The sequence below is a fragment of the Porites lutea genome, chromosome 13 (assembly GCF_958299795.1).
Source record: "Porites lutea chromosome 13, jaPorLute2.1, whole genome shotgun sequence".
NCBI classification, from domain to species: domain Eukaryota; kingdom Metazoa; phylum Cnidaria; class Anthozoa; order Scleractinia; family Poritidae; genus Porites; species Porites lutea.
In genome coordinates, this window is record NC_133213.1 from 16,912,041 (window position 1) to 16,938,195 (window position 26,155).

Genomic DNA, 26,155 nt, shown 5'->3' on the forward strand with positions numbered 1-26,155 from the left:
AGACATTCCTCCTCTTGAACCGTCCCTCAGCGGCAATGAGCAAGGAGAAACGTCTGCCATTCGCAGGCTAACTATGGACTATGTATATAAAAACAGCTGTAGAAAGGTAAAACTGAGAAGAAACGGAAAGCGGGCTAGCAAAAGCAGGAGTCCCAGCTTTAACATTTCTTTAGCTGTTCATGTAGTCTATCCACACGGACAAGGAAGGTTATGCCGGTACTCAAGGCAATTTTGTAAAAAGAAGGAGTTAGAAGAGATTTCAATAATTTACAGTTTTAAACCAATAAGAAGCACTGAATTAAAAAAAATAATGGTATTGGTGTTACTCAGATCAGTAAAATTCTTATAGATGCCACGATTCCGTTTCAAATAAAGCCTTGGGAATATGAGGACTCAATGAAGAACTCAGACGAGAAGGTCAATGTAGGGGCATTCCACAATGCACAAAAGCAGTATTTAGGGGGAAGGGATTACTCACATATGTGAATAATAACCAAAATGAATAATCTAACGTAACATGTATATTCTTAGTGATGATTATGATGACATGATTAACACCCTGCTCCTGACCCCCCGGAGGCGGGTACTACTGGGAATTCTTGGTGGGAGTGTGCCACCCGGTTCTCCGAATCCTGAGCTTATTTCAGACCAAAATATGCCATTTTCCACACCCGTTTTCAGACCAGAACTCTAAAATCCATACCCATTTTTGGATCTGGCCTAAATTTAGCCTGTTCCAGGTTCTCAGATAGTTGAGGAGACTCCCCAGTTTTCTCCCATTTTATTTTTGTGTTCGCCCTTTCTCAATTCAGCAGACCCAACTATCTCGGAGCCTGGAAAAGGTTAGGTCTAAAAAGGTAGAAATTATGTCATTATTACCAAGTTAGAGAGTAAACAAAAAAATTCTCCAAATGCATTTCGAATTGGCATATTTCTATTTCGTTCTTATTCATTTGGAACTGAAATGATATATACGCCCATTCATGTACCCTCCCGTAGTTCCTCAAAAACCATACCCGATTCCAGACCAAAATGGGTAAAGTGTTTTCAGACCAAAAAGGCCCAAAAACCCTACCCTTAGGACAAAACATACCTTTATGGCTTATGTAAGGGAGTACCCCCTGCGTCCTGACCCCTTTCATGATTGTTAGAAACCTAGACCAGGTCTATTAATGGGTGAAGAAAATAGCATTAAGGTCAGGCTCATGATTCAAAGAACCGAGCGGCACACCTCCACCAAGAATTTATAGGAGTATTATTTTACAACTTTAGCACCGTTTTTACCCAAGTAGTCCTTAGTCCATATTTATAGCCAGTCCGCAGTCCACAGTCGGCAGTCCATGTTTTATACCTAGTTCCTGTTTTATACCCAGTCCATATTTTCCAGTCCGCGTTTTATACCTAGTCCGTATTTCATACCCAGTCCGCAGTCCGAAGTCCGCAGTCCATATTTTATACTGACCGATATTTAGCCCTATTTAGTTTCGAAAGACGCTATATTTTTTATTTTCTCGGCGAAATATCGAGTTGAAAACAAGCAAACATAACTTCACTGATAGTAGTCATCAAAATAAGCGAGACTTTGAAGGCAAAAAGCTCAGCGGGACGGATTTCACTTTGTTTCAACAGAATGTTACCAGACTATGGCCCGCTTGCCGAATTGCATTTACTGTTTTCTTACCTCCATTTTCGCGTTTGTTTGGCTTGTTATCCTCCAGAATCCTTCAGAATAATTTGCTTGACTTGTATTTGGTTCAAATTCGTTGATACAAGCTTTCATTCTTTGCAAAAGCCGTCACTGTAGGACCGCCATCTTTTTAAGTTTTTGAAAAATTGTTGCCTGAAGCTCAAAAACAGCATAAGGGCTAGAACTAGGCACATAATTGGCTAAATCAAGGGCTAAATCTATTAACTTCCTGTGGACCAAATTTGGAGGCAATCGGAAGTAACGCAACTTTTTTGAGTTTTTCTTTTAAAAAAATATTGATACTGGTTTCTGCTTATGGACTGTAATGTCTTTGTTGGAGCTGTTTTATACCTTACATGATGTCCACATGACCTCTGATGAAAATTATTGTAGAAAACAATCAATAATAGGCCTTTTGCATTAGTTGATCATGTGATCCACTTTCGGTAAACACTAAAACAGTTTGCTTTTTGAAAAATTTTGTTGGCACGAGCTGAAACTGAAGAGCATATCAAAATAATCAAAATAATTATTAGTAGTATATACTAAAACAGTGGATAGTGTTTTTCGCGCGCTCTGATTGGCTACTCAATCAGTGAATACCCTGCACTATTCACTGATTCACCTCCGACACCTCAGGGGCGGATCCAGGATTTTTTTTAGGAGGGGGTGCACTCGTCCCTTGCTTTAATTCAACACCAATAAACCACATAGTTTATTTTTTTTGCAGAATACCAGTTGTATTAGAAAACAGCAGGTCATGTCAGGGGGGGGGGGGGGTGCGCACCCCCTGCACCCTCCCCCTAGATCCGCCCCTGCACCTCCAGTTCCTCCGAGCGAGCGACACCAAACTCACGTAATATAAGTTGCGAGCAAAATGCCTTCCCGGTTTGCTGCCGTAACAAGCTAAGAAATTTCACAACTAATCAAGCAAGCTGTTCCCGCAACCAAAAAATATCCACCAAAACTAAAGTAGGAACAATTCTTGACTGTATTACTTTCCAAATAAGCTTTACAATCGTATACAGGCTGTTATTCGGCTATTAACTGAGGAATTGACTGAGACAACTTGAATGAAACGAAGCCATGCTTTCTACTTTAATCACACAAGGACTCCTGGGAAGACTCCAAAAACTACTTCATGTAACATCTCCCCTTTTACAGTAATAAACGATCTTACTAAAAATCAGCGAGTTGAATTTAGAAATTATCTGGCCTAAAACATGCACTTAAATGTCTTTCTGCTATATGTTGACTTGATCCTGGGAAGTAAAACTAAAACTCAACAAAGAACTAAAGTTAATGTCAAAGTTCAGTTCATAAATCGTCTATTAAACGTAGTCTGCGAATCTTGATGGGCGAACGCTGACTCTGCCACTTCTTGTAACGAGAGTCTGAGGTTGCTGCGATTTCCTTTCTTCTTTCGCTGTAGGTTCAGGGTGGACATCTGCTGGCTTTGGCAAAGGTGAGCTTTGCTTGGTGGAGCTGCTATCGGTGATGATGGGCTGCTGATGTCCTTGACTAGGGTCTTGGCGGATGAACTTCCGATTACGTCTGTATAGGTTTCCGTTCTCTGTTTCGATCAGGTACGAACGTGGGTCGACTTTTGCCACACACGAGCCTTTGTCCCACGGAGCTTTGGGGTTTACTGGCTGAAGACGTACTGGTTCTCCAATTTGAAGCTCGGGCAATGGTCTTGCGCTCTTGTCGTAAGCTGCTTTGGTCTGCTGCCTCTTACGTTTAATGTTGTCATGTACACCGTCGACAATTTTGGGGTTTGAGTAACCCTTCAGCGGTGGGGATGGTGGTCCGAGTTCTTCTTGACATGAGCTTTTGAGTCGGACTTAAATTGTTAACGTCAGGCGTGTTTCGCCATTCCAACAGGGCCATTTGGAGATCTTTGTTTTCTCGCTTAGCCTTCTTAACCAGATTTTTGGCGATCTTAAGGGCTGACTCTGCTTTGCCATTGCTCTGACTGTGGAGTGGCGAACTGGTTGTGTGCTGGAATTCCCATTCTCGTGTGAAAGCGGCGAACTGATCGCTTGAATATTGGGGACCATTGTCTGTAATCATGTCTGCAATACCATGCCGGGCAAAGTGTGACTTTGTTGCCTTGATCACAGACTCTGTAGTTGCATCTTGCAACAAATCTAGTTCAAAGTAATCACTGTAATAGTCAACAGTCACTAGGAAGGTCTCACTTCCATAGGTGAAGAGATCCTGACCAACCTTTGACCATGGGGTATCTGGAATCTTATGCGTCATTAACGGTTCCTTCTGTTGTCTGGCTAGAAAGTCATTGCAAACTTCACAGTTTTGAACTTGTTCCTTGATTTGGCCTGACATACTTGGCCAAAATAACACATCACGTGCTCGACGTACACAGGCATCAGGTCCTAAGTGACTGGAATCGACTCTGGCAATCATCTGAGGTCTCATGGAAATGGGAACAATGACCTTCATTCCTTTGTACAATACTCCGTCTTGCACTGTTAACTCTTCTTTGTAATTCCAATATTCTCGAATGCAAGGTGGAAAATCTTCTTTGGAGACTGGCCATCCGGTAGTAACAGTGTTCATTAGAGTCTGCAAAGTGGGGTCTGCAAGAGTGCATTGCTTAATCTGCTGATGGGTACCCTCAGATAAGCGCATGTAATCAACTTGATTGATGCTGGCAATTTCTTCAAACAGCTGCTGTTCTTGCTTGAATTGGAAGATTTGGTACTCTGGTGTACTCTTACACTGGGTGCGGTCAACTTGTAGGTAAGCTCTGCTAAGCATGTCCGCTATGTACATTTGGGAACCAGGAAGATACGTCACATTCAGATTGTACCTTTGCAGACGCAGGAGCATTCTCTGTAGCCTTTTAGGCGCTGAATGAATGGACTTCTGGAAAATGGGCACCAATGGCTTATGGTCTGTTTCTACAGTTGTAAGTTCTCTTCCGTGTAGGTACTGATTAAAACGACTGCAAGCAAAAACAATCGCCAAGCATTCCTTCTCTATTTGAGCATACTGGCGTTCAACAGTGCTCAACGACCGTGATGCAAATGCAACCGGCTGTCCTTCTTGGAGCAGGGTTGCTCCCAAACCAGACTCTGAGGCATCACATTGGATAGTGGTTTCACTGGCCACATCATAATACTTCAACAGGGGTGCAGAGCTGATCATGCTTTTGATTGCTTGGAAAGCTTCCTCCTGTGAACTGTCCCAAGTGAACATGACATTCTTCTCAGTTAACTTGCGTAGTGGTTCAGACACTTTTGAGAGCTGTGGCATGAACCTGGACAAATAATTAACACATCCCAGAAGACGTTGGACTGCTCTCTTATCATCTGGTCGAGGCATGCTTGCAATTGCTTCGACTTTCATGGGATCAGGCTTTAGTCCTTCTGACGTGAACAACTGTCCCATGTAAGTTACTTGGTCTAACTTCAACCTCAACTTGTTCTTGTTAAATTTCAGATTAACACTACGTGCACGCTTTAGCAAGTTCACTAAATTGCGATCGTGATCTGCTAAAGCTTCTTCCATAGATTCTCCACTGCCATAACATAAGATGTCATCTGCAATTACTTCTACTCCATTGAGGCCTGCGAGCGCTTCATTCTGGCGCCGTTGATATTCTTCTGGGGCGCTGCTGATTCCTTGTGGCATGCGAAGGTAGCGATATCTCCCAAAAGGGGTCCAGAATGTTGTAAGGAGTGAACTTTCATTGTCAAGCTTAACTTGATGGAATCCATCTTTGGCATCTAATACTGTAAATACTTTTGCTTTTGACAGCTTTGGTAGCACCTCGTCCACTGTCGGCATCTGATACTTTGGCCTCTTTATGGCTCTATTCAAATCACGCGGATCGATGCACACCCTCAGTTTCCCTGGCTTCTGCACAGCTACAAGACTACTGATCCATTCTGTTGGCTGAGTTTCCTTGACAATGATGCCTTGCTTTTCCATTTCATCAATCTTTTCTTTCAACTTTGATTTGAGTGGTACTGGTACACGTCGAGGAGCATGCTGCACTGGCTTAATGGCTGGATCTACTTCAATGTGATATTCTCCGGGCAGGCAACCAAGTCCTGTGAACACATCTTCATATTCCTTCAAAAGTTCCTCCATAGTGAGGGGTTCATATTGCGTGCTATTTAATGAGTGAACAGACGCTTCTGTTCCTAGGGATATCCAACCTTGGTCAACGCATGTTCTACCATCTATGATTGGCCAAGGTGCATTCTCCAAGATGTCAAATTTTATCTTGCATTTAGGGCCACTGTTTTGGCTCACTGAAAATGTGTACGAACCAAGTGGATTGACAACACTACCGTCATAAAGCCTTATCTTGCCTCCAGGTGGATCCAACTGAACTTCGCCAAGTTGCAAAATATTCAACAAATCTGCATACGACATTGCACTGCAAGTTGCTCCAGTATCCAGCTGAGTTGTAACCGTAGGGCTGTACTCTGTGTGAAAGGTGAAGGGTACCATAAAGGAGGATCTGGTTTCATTGCTACTGACAACTCCAACGCGCTCTACAATAAAAATAGAATCATCTGATTTATCACTATCCTCTGCAAATCTCTGATGTGCTCCACTTGTTTGATGAACTTTCTTGTCTGGTTTACTTGGGGACTGCCTCATTACATGACACTTCACGGCAAAGTGGCCTTGTTTACCACATTTGTGACAGGTTTTACCAGACGCAGGACATTTGGCTCTATCATATGGATGTTCGGTGCCACAAAACTTGCATAGACCAGATGGTTTTTCTTTTCCAGACTTGTTACGACCTCTCAAGTTTCCATTGCTACTACCACGATTTCCTTTCCTTTTCTCATTTGCTGAATGATGCTTTTCTGCTGCATGAACAGTGTTTGGCGAATCAACAGGGTCTTTAAACTGCTCTTTGTGAATCCTAGATAACTCGCTGGCTCGAAGAGCTTCAATACACCTGGCTAACCCCGGCACAGGGCGTTCTCGAAGTAGGCGGTCACGGGTGGAAGAGTCTCGAGTGCCAATGACCAATCTGTCACGAATTAAGCTCTCACAAAGATTCTCAAATTCACATGACTCAGCAAGCTGGCGCAATCTCACTACATACTGATCAATGCTTTCATTTTCAGCTTGATTGGCAAAACCAAATTTTACTCTTTCAAACAACAAGTGTTTTTGAGGCATAAAATGGTCGCTTAAGGCAGAAAGAATCTTCTCTGGATCTTTCTTGTCAGATGCAGTTAGAGTAGTAAGGCTATTCATTACTTTCACACAGTCCATTCCCATAACACTGCATAAAGCCCCAGCCTGTACTTCTTTAGGTTTCTTGTTAAGTTCAGTGGCAGTGACATAATAACACCAAGCTTCTTTAAACATTTTCCAATTTGTTGATACATCATCCTTTACGTTCATGGGCGCTGGCGGTGGTATTTGATAAAATGGCATGTTGAAGAAAACGAATACTCACAGTTCTGGTGCTTTCTAGTTTCTTTCAGCTAAACAATATGGCGACGTCTCACCACGTGCACGACTCGCAAACAAGAAAATAATACCACAACAGCAACGACGGCTTCTCTGAAACGTTCCTCTTCTTCTTCTACCGCTTTAGAATTCTTGTTACTACGATTTTAACTTCTGACACCATGTTATTCGGCTATTAACTAAGGAATTGACTGAGACAACTTGAATGAAACGAAGCCATGCTTTCTACTTTAATCACACAAGGACTCCTGGGAAGACTCCAAAAACTACTTCATGTAACACAGGCGACCATCCAAAATTGTACGAGCGAACAAAACTAAAGACAAAACCATGTGCTCACATCCGGGTTTTTTTTACACAAGCTATTCCCAAAATACATGAAGAAGGTGACGAAGTTTGGTTTGGAAGTTTTAACAGGTAAAGCTTTGTCTTTTTGACTTGCATTTATTGATATAAAACAGGTAAAAAAGATTTTTGTTTACAAATGTTACTTTATTTAGTTGACTTGTTAATAAATAGGCTTAAAACTAAATTTAATAATCTTTTTTACAGAATGATTTTAAATACAAAAAGAAAGGGAAATGGTCGATGAAGCAAACACTTGCAGATAAATAATTTAACACTTTTCTGAAAATAAAACTTCTAAAGCAAATGATTATGTGAGTGAATATCAACGGATGTACGTGTAATTGAAAGAAATTAAATCGAGTCAACGAGGAATTCGATTTATCCGAGTATAACTGACTGAAAAGTATGGTCAAATCTAAGAGAAATGCTGCTTAGTTCGAGTTAGCAGATAACCTGTGAGCAATTGAGGTTCTTCATCCGGGGAAGCAAGAAGTCACCCGAGAGCCGCGCGCGAAAGGAAACGAGGGAGCGAGGGGTTGAGAAAAATTCCTCCGCTACTTGCGGCTCTTGTGTTCTTTCCCCTAAACAACTATTTAGGGCCTGTTTACATGGAGGTGGGGGACCCCAGGTAGGTGAGGTAACATGTGGCAGGTCACCCCACCTGTCATATAAACGTGATCAAATTAAAATGAGAGAATATATGGACAGGCGGGTTACCCCACCTAAGCGGGTTATCTCACCTTCCTGGGGTCCCCCACCTCCAAGTAAACAGGCCCTTAGAGAGAGTTTGATAAGACGTAAGAGTTTGTCACTTTCTTCGTAAAAAAGTATAACCATGATAATATGAGTTATTGAAATGAATGAACACACATGTCACAGAAACAATCATCTATACCCAGTAGGGTTAATTAGTGCAGCAGATTTCAATGAGACAGGACATTCAAAATTAACTATATTATAATGGAAACTGGCTATTCTTTTAATGTGAAATATTTTCAAATGTTTTAGAAGGCAAGAACAAAAGTAAGTCAAATATTTTCTTGCCTGCAAAAAGTGCTTAATAATGCGATATATCATGCAGAGCCACAATAAAGAAGATGCTTGCAATATCCCTAATAAACATGAGGTCGAAGGACCAAGGGATAAACAGCTTTAACCAAGTCTCACATTCAAGCCTGGCATCGCCTTTTTAAACACTACAGTGTACACACCAGCGCGTGCGCTAATAAAGTAAGTTACACGCACTAAACGCCCCTGGGTATCCTAAGGCCAAACCAAAGACTCTACAATGGTACCCTGAAGTTGAGTCTATTCCCTGACAGAATAAATTAACTAGCGCGATCGGTTGGTAGATCACCTGGGTCTGGGGATCGAGACGACAACGGGTTGAAACTCCAGCGAAGGTGGGGGTGGGGGGGGGGGGGGGGACGGCATAATCCCTCCATTCACCAGGAACTTTTAACAAACTTCAGTTGCAACCTCATCCGAGTTAAGCTGATCGAGTGCAGTTGGCATGGATATACTTGAATTAAAGAGTAAGCACCACAAACAGGCTGCCCCTGTCTCCTGTGTTCTTTCGTATTATTTTAGTGGGGCCGCGTAGCTTAGCCCGGAGGGTACTTGACTAATATAGGGAATACCCTGACCCTTTTTTTAAGTACAAAAAACCCTGAAATACAAACCCAGTTAAGAACAACACCCTTGATTATATTACCCTGTTTAGGACAAAGGTAAAAAAGCAGGCCGTTTTGTGTTTTAAAACCCAGTTATTGGCAATAACAATAGAGCAAATCCACGTTCAGCTGGTCACCACTTTTGTATCTGGAATACACACAAGTTTCATATATCAACCACCTCAAATCAATCGTGTAGGCAATATCCTGTCTTTAATGAGGCGGGCAGACGCGCTCGAATTAATTATTTACCCTGTTTAGGATAGAGAAGTCAAAAACCCTACCTTGTCTAGCGGTACATATGAGCACATCTTTGTATAGGCCATATAAGGGAGTTCAACCTACGGACCAGTAAAAGATCGGGCGTTAGCTTTTCTGTTCAAAGGACGTAGTATTCCAAGTCGGTTTCGTGTACATTATCAATATATATGTTACAGATCAAATTTGATTTCAGGCTAACTTTGATTTAACCCCAGTAGATTGATTCTCAATTTCCTCTGTTTCCTAGCCCTAATTCATGAATAATTAGGGCTAGGAGACAAAGGAAATTGAGAATCAACCTATGTAGGTTAAAAAAAAATTGAGCCTGAAATCAAATTTGACCTGTAACATGTATGTTCTAAGAGCAGAGGCAACGAGCCAGTTCAGGCCAGTTTCATACTTGGCTCCGAGGCTGAGACGGAATAGAACAAAAGAAACGAATTAATCTCAAAGCGATTTCTTTTGTTTTATACCCCTCAGCCTCGGATCCAAGAATGAATGTTTTAGGCTGTTTGTAATTGTAATGGTAATGGTAATTTCTTTACCCACGAAGCACTTAGGAGTTCTTATGACCTCTCATTTAAACGTGTCCGTGCGTTCAGAATAGAATTGGAATTTGGAAGTGTTGGTTTTTGAGGAGAAGGGAAAACCGCAGTACCCAGAGAAAAACCCCTCGGAGCAAGGAAGATAACCAACAACAAATTCAACCCACGTATGGTTTCGACACAGGGATTTGAACCCGGACCCCATTGGTGGAGGCGAGTGCTCTTACCACTGCGCCACCCAGCTTGCTCCTGCTGAGTTAGGTGATCTTGATTTTTTACAAGCAGCCGACATCTCACAATGAAGATACTGACATTACAAAGTTAGTTAAGGAGAACAATAGACCAGAGACGAGGGGACACTTAGAAAGCCCGTGTTCACCTCATATTGTTAACTGATGTGGTCGTTTTTATAATTAAAAGGGAAGATAACAAAAATGTATAGAGGGCATTTTTGGGCTGGTAAGAAATGAATAGTCAGTCCTTGGTGTGTTCTCTTGAATCATACACTATCAATCTTATTGATGCAACCCGGCTGTTCTCGAGGGAGTGTCCGTTATAGCCGGGTGGCCGCAAGGCGAGAGTTGATTGTATTTCTACTTCATGGTATATTGGGGGTGTGTTCGAGCAACTCGCTCGCTACTCGATGAGGTACCAGGAATCTGATTTACATCTTGCTTTTATCCTTCTTACTCTTCTAACTCTTCCACTCTTCCACTAACTTACTTCTCCTACTAGTTCAGGTATAGTAGCGGTTTTAATAGCCAAAGCTGGACACGTTTGGGTTAACTGACCGGAAGAGTTTCTATTTTATATCTTATCGCCAACATTGCAACAGGTTTCCTATTGTTAGGGAATACGCACAGCCGCAACTGATATTAGTACCAAAGAACGAAGGTCAGCTCTAACACCACAAACACGACCACCTGTAAAAAAAACTAACATCTGGCAATGCCAAGCGAATAACATTCCTAATGTGGCATAAGTAAATTCACGAGCTAAGCATAAATTCAAGTACAAGTAAAAACAAAAGATCAAAACAGGAAAACAGTACGTGGACAAAACAAGACTTAATGAAACAAAAACTAAACATAAAAAATGAGATAGATCCGTCTTAAAAATAAGTTTCAAAATACTGTACTTCACAACAGTATATTCATACGAGTTTGTTTACAACATATTCAGGGATTGCAGCAGTTCGTTTATGAGTACAGTAGTTATCCCTGAACGAACTTATCCACTTTGCAGCGGGATATTATCAGAAATATTCTGCATAATTTTTGACTTTTTCGTATGACACTTATAAAATTAATAGACGATGTCGAACGATTTCTGAGTTTCCCAGGGGCGTAAGTAAGCATTCAAAACCTTCAAGGCAAATGTGGCCAGCGCAAAATTTAAATATAAGAACAGTTGATGGGGTCTGAAAAAGTGCTACCACATGGAAGAGTGTACACTCTTTTTTTTATATAAGAATGTTGTTTTTCTGGACCAGGCTCAATATTCTTATATTTCTGCCGATTTTAGGCTGAAAATATTCTTGTGTTATTTTTATGTTATAGCTTATGTCATTTCCGTTTTAGAATATATTGGGGTATCAAGTATAGTTAGTGCAGGTTTTTTGCCTTGTTGGCAAGTTTTGCCGTTCAGAGAATGGAATAAGTTGAAAACATATAATTGTATGGTATTTACAGTTTTTGAACACACAAAATTATATCCTTTTCAAAACCTCAGCGTGGGGTTTATTCTTTAAATATTCTTAAAATTTCGCAAATTTCAGCCTCGATATTCCTATAAAATATATTCTTATAGAAAAAAAAGAGTGTAAAACCTGGAAGAGTCAAGTGAGAGTCAGTTAACTATCGCTAGCTCTGACGGCTTTGACTACATTATTTTTTCCCTTTCCTTCTTGCCCATGATTACACACAAAGACCATACTGTCCACACTCCAAAAACCTAAAAAGTTTTCTTCATTTTTTTTTTGTTCCCGCCTTACCCAAGGGTCCGGTGAAGGAAGCAATGCATTGGCTGGCTTGTTTAATAGGCCGTTAGTACAAGCGAGGTCTCCTTAACACTTTTTTCTCAGTTGTGTCTATAATACACTGTAAATTGTTTTCGAATTTTATGTCATGAACTGAATCGAAACCGGTCAGTGTAAAACGCAGACTGCGGACTGCAGACTGCGGACCAGAGGTAAAATGCAGACTGAGTGTAAAATGCAGACTACTGACTGAGAGTAAAACGCAGGGCTCGGTGCAAAATGCAGAAAAAAGACTTTAGACTTTTTTAAACATTTGTGCTCCTTCTTCTCCAAATCGGTGAAATAGCTAGCCGGTATCAGTTACACACTTCGCTTCCTAGTCGAAATGCATTGCACTTCGCCAGAAGTTTCAATGAACATCCGAACAGCTTAAGTCTGCGTACCTTGATTTGCAATACTTTAATAGAAGGTCATTCAAATTTCCTGCAGAACATCTTTCTTTGTTGTTGGAATGATTTACTCCCTTTTTTATCGCCATAATTCTTCCTGTACAGTATTTTGGGTGATTGGGTCAGCAGCTTTCATTTAAACATCGTGGTGTTGAATTCACGGTCCCTGGTCACGTATATCGAAAACTTTGCATTTAAAGTTGAAGCGTGGACTCTTTCGGACGGGAAAAAAGGTTCAAAATTGCGATTATGTTTTCGGTCGTCGACGACGTTCCAGAGAAGAAAGGAATGGATATGTGAAAGCAGATGTCGTCAAGTATGTGTTCGTTTACATGTATTCGCGGGATTTTTTTGCCCTTAAACCCCTCTACGGGTACAGTTTATGCTCGGTCTGCATTTTACCTCAGCCTGTGTTTTACTCTTAGTCTGCAGTCTGCATGTTACACACAGTCTGCATTTTACCCCTTGTCCGCAGTCTACAGTCCGCAGCCCGCAGTCCGCAGTCCGCGGTCTACGTCTTACACTGACCGGAAACTAAACTCTGTTTACATTGCATGACCGACAAACGCGTGACAAACGCCATATGTTTAATTATGCCAAGCGACATTAGCGTGGCCGTCGCTCTAAGGAGTATGGGAAAGACAATTTTCTGGATCTTTCCCCACCTTCTCGCTCCGCCATCTTTTCATAGAGGTCGATTACAACTTGCCGATTTTTAGCCACTTTAGAAGCTAACCCCTACTCAAGTGTAGCACTCTATGAAGGGTGAAAGCCATTTATAAAATTCGCTTCAAACTCACAGTTTAAGGGCGGAATTTAAAGATTTCGCAAGTGCAATCATATTTCATGATATACCAAGGTGGAAGTGTCGAGAAGTGATTGTGGGTCCCTGGTTGTTTAACTTCTCAAGGCCGTGAAAAGGAAACTTGCTTCTAAACGTTTGGCGTGTACACTGTTTAGAAACTGAGGTGATTTTGTTTTGAAAGATTTGTATTCACAAACAGTGAAAAAACATTTTGCTGAAAGTTTGAATGTTTTCAGATTTCATCCTAGAGTTCATCGGATCCGAAAACCAGAAGGTGGAGGAGAGGTAATACGCGGACTTTCTTCGCCCCAATATAAATCATAAGAAGGTAGACTGGTGTACAAATGCTTTCCTTCGTAACACGTCATATTCGAGATCGCGTGTACACTATGGTTTCAAGGAAAATGTTGGTTTCTCAGAGAAATTGGGCATCTTCTGAGAATAATCAATAGAATACATAATTAGCATATTAAACGATATTTGAAGCGACGACGCTTAATTAAGCTTATTAACAGTATGGACTTCTTTACATATATTAAACTTTTTTAACGCTTAAAAGTTGATTTTCTTGCCCTGGAAATGGCTAAAATTGAACCTTAGCTGCACATCAATGCAAAGTATCATTTAGAACATTTAGTGTATGTCTGTGTAAACTGTTGTTACTTGCAACTGAGTTCTTTTCCCACAGTCGCTAATATCTTAGCTGGCTAGCTATGTAGACGCACTCGTCTTCTTTTGATGAAAGCTGGATGTTATTCACATTGCAATTAGTATCTTAATCACAGAGGACTCATAAATTAGACATGTACTTAATCCGCCATTTGTGCTGACGACAGAGTAAGGGCACCACGCGGTTAATTGAGGGTCTATTCATGCATACAGAACGAAACTGATAAAAAATTCAATCCCAAAACAGTAGTTTATACACAATCATTTACGAGACCGAGTCGAAACTTGTCAAGTTAATGAGATCTTTTCAGTTAAGTTTCTGGTTTTTGAGAAATTATAAGATTTTGATTTCTTTGGCTGGCACAATTAAAGGTACAATTACACAATACAAAGATTTGAATGGTTACCAAGTTAGATAATAATTTTGTTTCAGCAGTGACTTTTTTTTTTAATTATCAGGTTCCTGCTTAATGAAACAGGAGGGTGGACGGGAATAAGCATTTTTTGCTCTTATAAAAACTTGTTGTTTTGTTGTTTTTTTAATCACTACATAATACTTTTCATTTGATCATATATACATTTGTCTACATCTCTGAAGCGGCATCTACCCAACAAAAGATGCTGGCTGGAGATTTTATCTCTAGGGAGGGAAAAGTTGATCCAGTATTATGGGTCCACAACTCCTCACAACATACATTTTCTGAGTGTGCACTTTTGAAAGAGTATTTTTGCTTGCTATATGCAAGACCTTTTTTCATAGCATATTATTACTCTTTTCTCCACTAACTTTAATACTCCAGCTACCCAGGCAGGGCTTCCTATTTAATTTACTGTTATTTTTCGAATCAGTTGAAGTAACATGTTTTTGTTGTTACTCAGTTTTTTTAGCGCCACCTGCAAAAAAATGGCTTCAGGTACATCATCACCTGCCGCAGAAGAAGTGTTGCGCACAACAAAGGAAAAAGCAAATTTCCAGCGGTTGACATGGCTTCTGATGCGTGGAGGACTCGCACTTTTAAGGGAAGTGTTTGACAGTATCCATCCACTAGGTAGCCTTTCACCTGTGCTTCGTGCCAACAAGGTGCACCTTAAAAATTTAACAACACCTACTGGGAACAAAGTGTTTAGCTACGCCGAGCGGAAGTGCCTTTACGACCCACACGGACCAGGAACCTATGGAAAGTCGGCCGAGTTTGATATCAGCTTACTTTACAAACTACTTCGATCAATATGCAGCCTTCCCGCTCCAGTAACTGGATGGGACAAGTTGCCTAACAGCACTGATCACAGCCGTGAGGCAGACATAGTGAGAATCAGGTGTTACCGTAATAAAATTTATAGCCATGACCGCCTCATGCAAGTAACAGATGCTGATTTCGAAAAGCTTTGGATGGATATCAGTGAGGCGTTATTGAGAATTGCTGGGGGTATTAGTAGTGCAAAGAGGGAGGACTGGAAGAAGGCGATCGAAAAGTTTTTCCATGCACCACTAACACCAGATGCCGAAGAATGTGTTGATGAACTTCAGTGTTGGTACTTAATGGACATGGAAACAAAACATACGCTTGATCAAATGCAAAAGCAGCTTGAACAGCTTCACTCGAAACTAGACATTGTCATCGCGGCCATTCGAATTCAACAAGAGCCTATTACGTCAAGTAATTCAGTCCTTGAAGTGGAGGGTGCCCAATCTCCATCTGAAAGTGTGGAGACACGTATATCTATACCCCAAGAGCAGCCATCAGCAGAAGGTACTGCTGGTCAATCCACAAGCACGGAGCTTCCAGCAAGTCAGCAGAATAATACAGAAGTTCAGAATTTCTGGGATAATGTCTATTTATCCAAGCGTTCGTTAAATCGCCTAAAAAAATACCTGAAAAAGAAATTTGGAGCCAACGTTCAAGGCGACAGACGAGGCAGCTTGATTATAACAGTTTCCTGCAGTTCTTTAGAGGTTCTTGAGGAATTGTGGAAGGAGTACCGAACAGGGCATCTTAATGAAGTGATTCAGACTACGCTTGTAACGGCAGAGGTTCTGGAAAAGCTAAACCTCAAGGAGGTTAAACTGAGAACCATTATTTCAGAGGAAGACTACTTGTCATACAAAGAGTTTTTAAACAAGAGTTCAGGTAATGCTTTGAAACTAAATTAATGTTTAAGAGATGGTAAGATCCCGGGAGAAAAATTTGGTAATAAAAACTAGGACCTCAGAGAAAACATTTTAATTTATGCCTCTCACAAACGAATCAATCGTAACCGACCATGCGAATTCGTCCTATGTTAGGCCTTTGTACATAATGTTTCTGTTTCCCCACTAAAATGCACGGTAGTCTTCAAAAAAAGTCACTAAAATGCTCTATATATTGCTCATCATAGACAACCTTTTTTTAAGGGAATTTAAGGGTAACAAAAATGAATAATTGGTAATGACAACAATGTATACAAGTAAATAGTTTTTATACAGTGAAAAAAATGATGATTCACAGGGCTGCATTTAGGTGAAATTTGAATATACATTTTTTTAATTTGAAGTAGAATTCGTCTTTTGTCTTAAAAAATTGTCAATTTTTATCTTCTGTGAGAAAGAAAACTGATAATGCTGAATGCTTTTGCCTCACCAAAATGCTCAAAAAATAATAGCATCCGCAAAGACCTATCCCATGGGAAACTTTTGCCGTCATTGGTAGTGCTTAGCAATCCTCCCAAGTGCAATTATAATTCGATAGTTGCACACGCTGACACATTTGTTTTATGACATGACCAACAGAGAAAAACTTTTAAAATTGCTAAAAGATATCAATATATAACATAACAAAAGTAAAGCAAGCTCACCGATGGCGAATTAGTCATTTAGAACTATCTTCCCATCAGTTGAATACTGACGCTCAAAGCAGTACGCCTCATCAGTTTCTACCGGCGACTATGATTAGCTTTTGCCTCATAGCTTGCAAAGGGTTTTATCTAAAGCCCCGTGCAAACGGACACAACATTGTTGGCCAACAACTCCCAACATTGTTGGATGTTACATGTTGCGTCCGTTGCACACCTTGTTGTACGTTGTTGGATGTTGTTGCGTGTTGTTGCGCAAAGTTTGAAACCGGTCAAACTTTTCAGCCAACAACTCCCAACATTTCCTTTGTTCCGTGATCGCCAAAGCATAGCGCAACAATGTTGGATCCGTTTGCACAGCTCTTCCAACATTGTTGGGGCCACGTACGCTCATTGCGCATTGATTACAAGCTTAGGGACACAGGGGTTGTATTCTTCCCACTATGCAGTGCAGGTCCCAAACTTTTTGGGAGTTGTTACACCCGTTTGCACACCACTGCCAACACGCACCAAACAACTCCCAACATTGTTGGCGCAACAATGTTGGGAGTTATTGCACCCGTTTGCACGCAGCCTAATTCATTTGACCAAAATGATTACAATACGTGGTCGTTTAACATTCAAAAAAAGGCTTTTCTATCCAGATTGAGATTTCGGATCTCGCAAAAATTATTTTGCACGCAATTGTGTCTAATATTGAGTTACGGTTACACTTGGGTGGATTAATTGCTAAGCACTCGCTATCTTGTGCCACTCTCTACGCTTCTTTCGTGCTTAGCAACCTTCTGCGGATCCTCTGAGTTCAGCCAAACTCAGTTTATAAGTTATTGATTAGGAAATTAGATGTTTTTCATGATCTTTTCATTAGTTCACTGCATTGTCATTTTATTTTTACAACGAGTAACTGATCAATATTATTTCAAAGTTGACATAAAAGTTAATCATACTACACTCCCGGTTTCACCCTTAGATACGGAAAGGAAAGCTAGAAAAAGGGCCATTTTTCGACTCGAAAAATGAGTTTCAAAGACTTTGACTTTGACTTTCAAAACGATGAAAAGGCTCTAATTCTTGTGAAAAAGACTTTCAATGATATCATTAGCTTCGAAATCTTAGCCTCGTTTGAAAGAAAGGCTTAATACTGATGGGCAACTCGAGAAATGCCTATTGTATCTTTCCACCTTCTTTAGAAAAGGGAGAAGAGACAATTCCAATTCATCAAGCCCAAGGAAGTCCTGCGAAAGAGCTTGTTGAAGGTAAGATATATAATGACGTTTTCTGGCTGACAAGGTGGAAGCAGACAGAAATATCCTTTACAAGTTTTCAGCGATTGATCGGAATATCGATTACTCCTTGATTATTCAATCATAACTCTACAGAGGGAGGAGAGAGGCAATGCGTGAAGAATACCTACCTCTCAGTTTCTCTTTGGACAGAAAGAAGATCACCTTGATTTAGAAGTATTGTTCAAGTTCAAAGGTTTAATGTATATTACCCAAAGAGTCCTGCAGCAGAAAAAAATAGATAAAACACAAACATTTACCGAGGTCTCTTGAAATTTTACACAGTCGATTGTATGGCGGGGAACTTTACGGGACTAATCCTCACTTGCTACTGAAGTGCTGATTGATATTTGTGGACTGGTCCTTAGGAACAGCCCAAAACATAAGTCTTCAGTTTCGAGCACAGAAACTTGTAAAAAGCTCATGCATGTTACACGTGTTTTTATAAAATAACTAAGATAGTACGCGCGCTCTGATTGGCCGAGAGCAGTGTTTGCATGAGAGTATGTAAACATGGTTGTGGCGTCAAGTTGTTTGGCTTTTCGCGCGCTAATCACGCAAGCACCAAATTTGAAAAAGTTTTCGAGTTCAAAACTCGACAAGTTTACTTTATTTACCCATTCCTTCGTTGGCTGAAACATGGAAAATCGTTACAAAGAAGGTGAGTCCATTTTTCTTCGCTTAAGCTGATATTTTAAGCGAGAAAACTCCGTATTTTGCAAAGCATCTTTTTGCAAAACAAGAACTCATTACGCGTGCAAGACTTCGTGGACAAGATTTTGCGACTGGTAAGAATTTCTCTTTTAATCAGTGCCATACAAAGAGTTTTGCGTTTTTTTCTAGGGAAAGTTATTTTATAAAAGCAAAAGAAAACTTTTTTCCTGTGTTTGCATAGCCTGATATAAACACTCGAGGCGTTGGGAGAATTCTCGACGGTTATGCAAACCCTCGACTTCGTCTCGGGTTTGCATAACTGTCTCGAATTCTCCCAACCCCTCTCGTGTTTATATCAGGCTATGCAAACACGGAAAACGTTTTCTATTGCTTAAATGTTTTTGTTACAGCTAAGGTAGAGAAACCCATCAGCCTGACCAAACCAGTTTCCCACCAACAACTCGCTAACCTATCAAAAGCTCTTGGGTCAAACTGGAGAAGGCTTGGTTCATTGCTTGGAATTCCTGAGCAAAGGCTAGAAAATCTTAGCTCGACGAATAAACTTGAACATAATAAAGGAAAGAAGATGCTTTATGAGTGGAAGAAAACCATTGATGGTGCTGCTACGAAGGACTTGCAAGAAAAACTGAAGAAGATGGGAATGGGTCATCTGGTGAAACTTGATAAAGGTACACTTTCTTATGATACTGAACGTGGAGAAGAGTAAACAATAGGGAGTTAAAGCAAAGAAGACAGTGACGGAAACGGGAGAACGGCAAATAGGTTTATATTGGCAAAATAACATCTTTAATCTTTGCACGTGCATCGCGTGTTTTTTTGTACATTTCTTAGCCGTCGTTGCCTAATTTCACGTTTTGTCGAGGACTGGAACAGAAAACAACAATTTTCTCTTTTTTTTTTCCTGAACTTTTGATACAATCCTTGGAATTCAACTCCAAAGAAATTTGCCAATATTTGACGAATTAAACGAGATGGAATAAACGCGATAATAATTGAGGCAGCGCGAATTTATTTTTTAAGTGACGTTTTCGTTTCCGTCGCCGTCGTCGTTGCTTAAGCTCCCTTATGAGGCTCTTTACTACAGGGCCCCCCGACGACGTTGTTATGTGAAATACTGAACTATTCGAAAGAAAAAAAATATTGCCTAGAAAGTTCATTATTTTCATTAGTGTACACCTCCTGACTGGATTCATTGTAATAGCCGCTGCAACCATGACCACGTTAAGTAAGACATGCAAGTCGTAAATGTTAAGTTAGTTATGGAGTAAATACGAAGATACAACCGTGATGGTAAGCTATTGATATGCCAACTTACATACATTGGTTCGTTTTGTCATTATTTCATCAATAATGTTCTTTTTATAATTCTCTCACATTTTCATTGAAGACCAAGTAGACGACACGAGCTTTTCTGCTTGTAATCTCTTGACAAATGACAACTGTATTGACTTGAGGTTAGGGGTGACTCACGTCCTCGTCCAAGCAATGAAGCGCGCGTTTCGAATACAACAAATATCACCAAAACCTGTATCACCAGTAATCCTTATCATCCTTCGGGTGCTAAAATTCTAAGCGATTTGTTTTTTGCATTGTCGTTCTTGGGTCATGGGACTCAAGAGGGTTTTGCCATATTTGATTGCGATGAAATTAAACCCTACCGGTCTTGACTAAGACCGATTCTTTCTGGACTAACAGGCCTGGGACTAAGTATGCTAAATAACCTCATAATTTCACATAGTTTTTGTGACGTCATCACTTTTCATTTCCCTTTACCCTCGGTAGGTAAACCAAAAACTCGACAAGTAACAGAAGTTTCAATTCCTACGACTACTCAAGGTAAGATATACACCGCGGTTCCCTGAACTTATCGGGAAATACCTTTGAACGTTACGTAACCAACCTATGTGCGGCAATATAACTCCATATTTCTCTTCTTTTTATTCACGTTCTCACCCTTGAGACTAAGTTGGGGAAAGGTAGTGGGGCTTGGATGTTACATGTTGCGTCCGTTTTCACACCCTGTTGCATGTTGTAGGCAGTTGTTGCGAAAAGTTTGAAACCAGTTAAACTTTTAGCTACAGGCAAACAGACGCAACAATGTCAGGAGTTGCTGGCCAACACTGTTGCGTCCGTTTGCACGAGACTTTACATTTATAATATGAAAAGACTTCTACATAATTATATTTGTTATTCATGTTATCTGACCATTAAATGTTTTTAAGTGGTGGATGATTTTCTTTCTTCCGCATTATATTAGCTCAACAGCAAACGGAAAAATTTTCCAAAGTAATAGCTCCTGCAGCCGCTGTAGCCGCTATAGGTGAGACTTACAAGCCGTTTCTCTCAGTTTATTTATTTTTCATTTATCGAGTAGATAGAAAACAATGTCGCTAATGGTTACGTAAGTGAATATTGTGACTACCTATGAATATCTATTTTAGTTATTTATCAATCCGCTTTGGCTCGTGATCCTCTTACTATAAATTCCTTGTAGAGAGTATAATTAAGGTGGCTCGATACGGTTTTTCAGGATACCTCCCAAGTACGAGCGTAAAGATTTGGAAAAATTGCCACCACAATTTTATTAGATAAAGGTGAAAATCTGTTATGATCAGGGTTGCAATGACATCTTAGTTGTCCTAGCAACAAAATGACGCTATTACCTATTTTACTTGCGGCAGTATTTCTCGGCACTGGAAACTGTTCTTCCAAAGCTCACATAAGCTTTTTCCTCCGCTAGCGGCCTCGTTATTCGTGAGGTTTAAGCGAAATCTGTAAGAAGCATTATCGAGATATTTTGGGATGAAGTTTTTATTGTTAGAAGTTCGGTAAGAAATGGACAATCTTGATGTTCGATTGTTATCTGTAGAAAACGAAGCGCTTTTGACATGCACTTTCACCTCATAGTAGTTTTAATCGTTTTAAAAAGCGTGTGTGAAAGATCATGGAGATAGTTCCGGCCAATCGAATTGCTAGAAAGAAGAATTTGATTAGTATGTATTAGGCGCTCTTCTTAGCGGTTTGTGAACATTTCTGTCTTTTTTCTTTCTACTATTTCTTAAGGTTTCTTCTCATAAATTAAATAACTTTAAACTGAATTCATCCTCTTCAGACTGCAAGCTGGGCCAAAGTTGAGATTTTGTTTTCTTCTAAGAGACGTGACGTTTTTAGTCCAAAATCTGAAATATGAAGTAACCTTTAGTGTACACTGATATTATTTCTTTCATAGAGGTGTTTGATTTTAATTATATTTACACGACTGAATGCAAGAGTAACAAAAAGTGAACCAATGGCGAAAAGGATAGATTAAGACGACCGTACGCGTGCGCTGCTTTCGCACTTCCAGTTGCCATTTTGTTACTTTCATCATTTTCATTTAAACCAATATCCAATTTCTGGACAATCTCAAGCAACCAGCCAGTCTACAATTAGGGTAATAGAAGGATCCTGGTGCAGTTACCGCAGGAAAATTCAAAATAGCTCACGCATCATGCTCTTGTTGTTAGAGCTAAGGTGGAGGAACCCATCACCCTGACCAAACCAGATTGCCTCCACCAGCTCACTAACCTGTCAAAAGCTCTCAAGTGAATCTGAAGAAAGGCAGCTTCCCTGGAATCTAATTCCGATTGACCTCTTTATTTCTCGTTAGGTACACAGGAAACTCAGCAAAAAAGAAAACATAGGCGTGCTCCAGGTATGTTATACAGGGCGTGTGTTGTAACGAGTTAGTATAGAATGCCAGATAGCTAGCTATGCATATACCAATGTAAATTGATCACTTCCGAGTTGATGTTTTCTTTTTATATGATTTACGTTGGCACACTTGAGGAAATTATCTCATCAAGGTTCTAGTTGAGAATGGATGATTTTTTAAAATAGCTTGATAATGATTTCATCCAGTCATAAAGAACTGTTACGTTTCTGACTGAAACAATGGCTTTGCTGGAGGCGTTACTTTCCCTTGTCCCTCACGCGACCAATGCTCCCCCATGGCTCAACGCGTTCTCCCGCGCTGGATTTCTGATCCTCCTGGTGCAACGGCCGTCAAGTAGGTGAAGACGAGGTACCGAATGCTCTGCTGACGGTATCGTAGACTGTTGCAGATTTGCAGCACACACGAAAGACCAGTGCATCTAGATCTGCCTAGGTCATCAACATCTCAGTTACAGTGGGTGAGCTTTTGGGGAGGAGATGTTTTAGCAGTTTGACACTGCATTGTCCGGCATGTCTCGCAGCATGTATCGCAACATGACAATACCGTTTAACTGTGTGTGTGTGTTTTTTTTTAAAGGAAATGTTTTTAAACACAAACAGACAATCGTTGAGCGCCCCCCCCCCCAAAAAAAAAAATAGGAATCAGTTGACCCTTTATCGAACCCTTGTTGAGGCCTCAAATTTAATAAATGACCCTAAATGTAATAAAGGTTCTAAGTGTAATAAAGTTTGACCCTAAGTGTAATAAAAGACTTAATGGTAGTAGAATAACTATTGGCCGTAACCTTGATAAAGTCTCATTGACTTAAATGTCATAGCCAGGCGATTTACTTTCTACGCCATATTGAAGTCTTTATAGACATTTAACAATTTCACATTGCCCATAATACACCTAGTTACCTTCCAATATTGTGCAAAACCGTTGTTTCCAGTTTTTGATGGGTGTATTACAGGTTTTCCAAGGGAAACTGAAAACAAGGCTGAGGCATAAAACGTTTGCGATAAACAATACGTAGTATTACTTAACTGGGCAATGTGAACATGGTGGATTAATTATAAAAGAAAAGCAGCAAACAACAAATTATTAAATGATGATGATAGTCTTGGTAAAATTTCTCTGATATTTAGATCAGAGTTCTAAACAAACCCAACGGTGCCTGGCCTTGTTAAATCCCAGCCTGATATTAGGAAAAGAAGGGAAAAAAATCACTCAAGAAGTAGTGTGAAACGCTAATTCGCTTTGTGCAAGTCAGACACCAAGTAGATCTGTTGGATCTTGAAAAGCGTGGAAGGATTAAATTTCAGATCAAGGATTGTTTATCAATATCTATTGACCGTTATGAATGTTTTCAGTACGGTTCATTTGTCTTTGAAGTGTTTAAAAGTTAAATAGAAAATGGACCCCCTCTTGTACTGCAAAGTTACCAAGGTTCTGACTCTGAATGTCTAAATCTCTAGTTCAATATTGTCGAGTGCTATATCCCTTTGATGTTATTAGTTTATAATCAGTTTGGTTTTTTAGCGTGTTAACACGACCTACAGTTATCAGAAACGAATTCCAAATAGGAGCCAATAGTTAATTGGCTCCTGATTCCAAAGTAAACGATCTTCTTTGACAAAAACAGTTCCAGCTAGCTGGACGAAAGCGTTATACAGCTGAAATTGATTGCCCTTGGTGCGGTTTCAGTATGAATGACATTTGGACAATCTCTGCCAATTGCAACAAGTTCTATTTTGCCAAATGACGTTATTTAAAATTTCACGAAATAAAGCGACCGCGAAAATTATTACCAATAAGGTAAACGGCTGCGCTAAAATCATTATGGCGGTAAACTCACTGATGCACAAAATAAGCATTGAAACAGAAAAGAAAAGAAAAATACGTCAATTCGCGGTCTTCAAACAATAAGAAATGGCGTTTGTTTAGGTTTCCCAACGCATATCATTATGACGGCCGGCCGCGTGTTTTTAGGTCTGTCGTTTTGGATGGTTTTCTTGCTCCAACTAGCATCGAAATCTATTGACAACTCATCCTGGGCATTTGTAACGATGAAAGGAACAAAGCACTGTCCTTGGATTGCATCTTCGTGCAGTAATTTGCTTCAATTTATCACAAATTCTGTATCACAGAGCTGGTCAGCTTCAACAAACCATGACGTGCTTGAAATTAGCATACAAGATGGTTTATTCCCTAAGGATGTGCTTAGAAAGCAACAGCGTCGGGCGTTAATTGTCATGCAACAATGCACTCATATTAAATTGAACTATTCAGCTAAATTTTCCCACTTGATAAAAACAAAAACAAAGAGATGGTTCAAGGCCCGCATTGCGTACTATCCAAACTCAGTAGCAACGTTCAATTTCAATGCTTTGACGATCTCTCTAAGCGGCGATGTTCATCCTTTGCCAGGGCCGATTAGCAGAGGCACTTGTAAGATTCCTGTCAGATGTACTGACCGCAAAAAAAAGACGACCAGCTGCTGTCGCACATATGATGAATCGAACTGCATAAAAATTAATTCCAAAAGATCTAACTCGTCGTCGCTGTCGCAGTCATTAGATTTCTACGATCTGTCAAAAACAAAGCACTGTCACTCAAGGACTACACTGTTCAGCATGATCTTGACTTCCTTGCTTTCACGGAAACTCGGCTTCACTCAGGGGAGAGTGACAGCTTTTTTGTTGGCGAGTTATGTCCAAAAGGATATATTTTTATCGTACTCCCAGGGAGAACTCAAGAGGCGGTGGAGTTGGTATACTAGTTAAGAAATCACTCCTAGTTGAGAGGCTGTGTTCAACGAATCTTAGTTCCTTTGAGAATGTGGTTGCGCTTGCTGAATATCCCATCGGAAGCATAAGATTCGTTGTCATTTACCGACCTACATCGTCGCAGATCAAAGCGTTTCTCGAAGGCTTCGCGAACCTCCTCGAGCAGCTTGTTCCGATTTGAGGCAACTTGTTGATTGTGGGTGATTTTAATTTTCATCTTGACGACAGTAATAACACCGATGCAACCAAGCTTACAACCTGCTAAAATCTTTTAATCTGAAGCAACATGTTGCCACACCCACCCACTCTAGGGGACACATCCTAGATCTAATCATCACTCGATCCGAAGATGACCTAGTGGATGGTATCGTGGTCAGAGATCCTACCTTGTCGGACCGTTTTGCTGTGCACTGCACACTGAAACTAAGCAAGTCTCGAGCTGAACAGCATAACATTAGATACCGTAAACTGCGATTTGTTGATATGAGTGCTCTGTGCAAGGACTTGAGGGATTCCATTGTCTTGCAAGAAAACATCACTTATCTACCAACGCTAGTCGATAAATACGAAACTGAACTAAAAAGAGTACTTGACATCCATGCTCAGGAGAAAAAACGAACGATCACGGTGAGACCCGCTGCTGCCTTGTATAATGGTGACATTGACCGAGAAAAGAGAAAAAGACGGAAATTAGAAAGGCGCTGGCGCAAATCACGCCTGGTTATTGACAGAGAATTATATAAAGAATAATGTAAAGTCGTCAGTTCTCTTATCAAGAAAGCAAAGGAAAACTATTACTCCAACATCATACAAGAAACTAAAGGCAATCAAAAGGTCTTGTTTAACACAGTTACCCGCGGCTCCTCCGCCGTAACACTGAGAAGTGTTACCCAACTGCTCCATCTTCTGAGGTGCTAGCAAATAGATTTGCTGATTTCTTTTGCCAAAAGATCGAAGTTATAAGATATCGATATACACTGGTCGTCAATTCTCTTCTG

At 40.3% G+C, this 26,155-nt stretch overlaps 1 protein-coding gene across 1 annotated transcript; it reads left to right on the forward strand.

The window, feature by feature from the left end:
* Positions 1-13,458: 13,458 nt before the first annotated feature.
* Positions 13,459-22,429, forward strand: LOC140922468 (uncharacterized). The gene is made up of 7 exons (XM_073372452.1): positions 13,459-13,503; positions 14,767-16,016; positions 17,907-17,972; positions 19,064-19,342; positions 20,457-20,510; positions 20,932-20,994; positions 22,324-22,429. The coding sequence occupies exons 2-7, from the start codon at positions 14,792-14,794 to the stop codon at positions 22,401-22,403; spliced, it is 1,767 nt and encodes a 588-aa protein (XP_073228553.1). The 5' UTR covers positions 13,459-13,503; positions 14,767-14,791; the 3' UTR covers positions 22,404-22,429.
* The last annotated feature ends 3,726 nt before the right edge of the window (positions 22,430-26,155 follow it).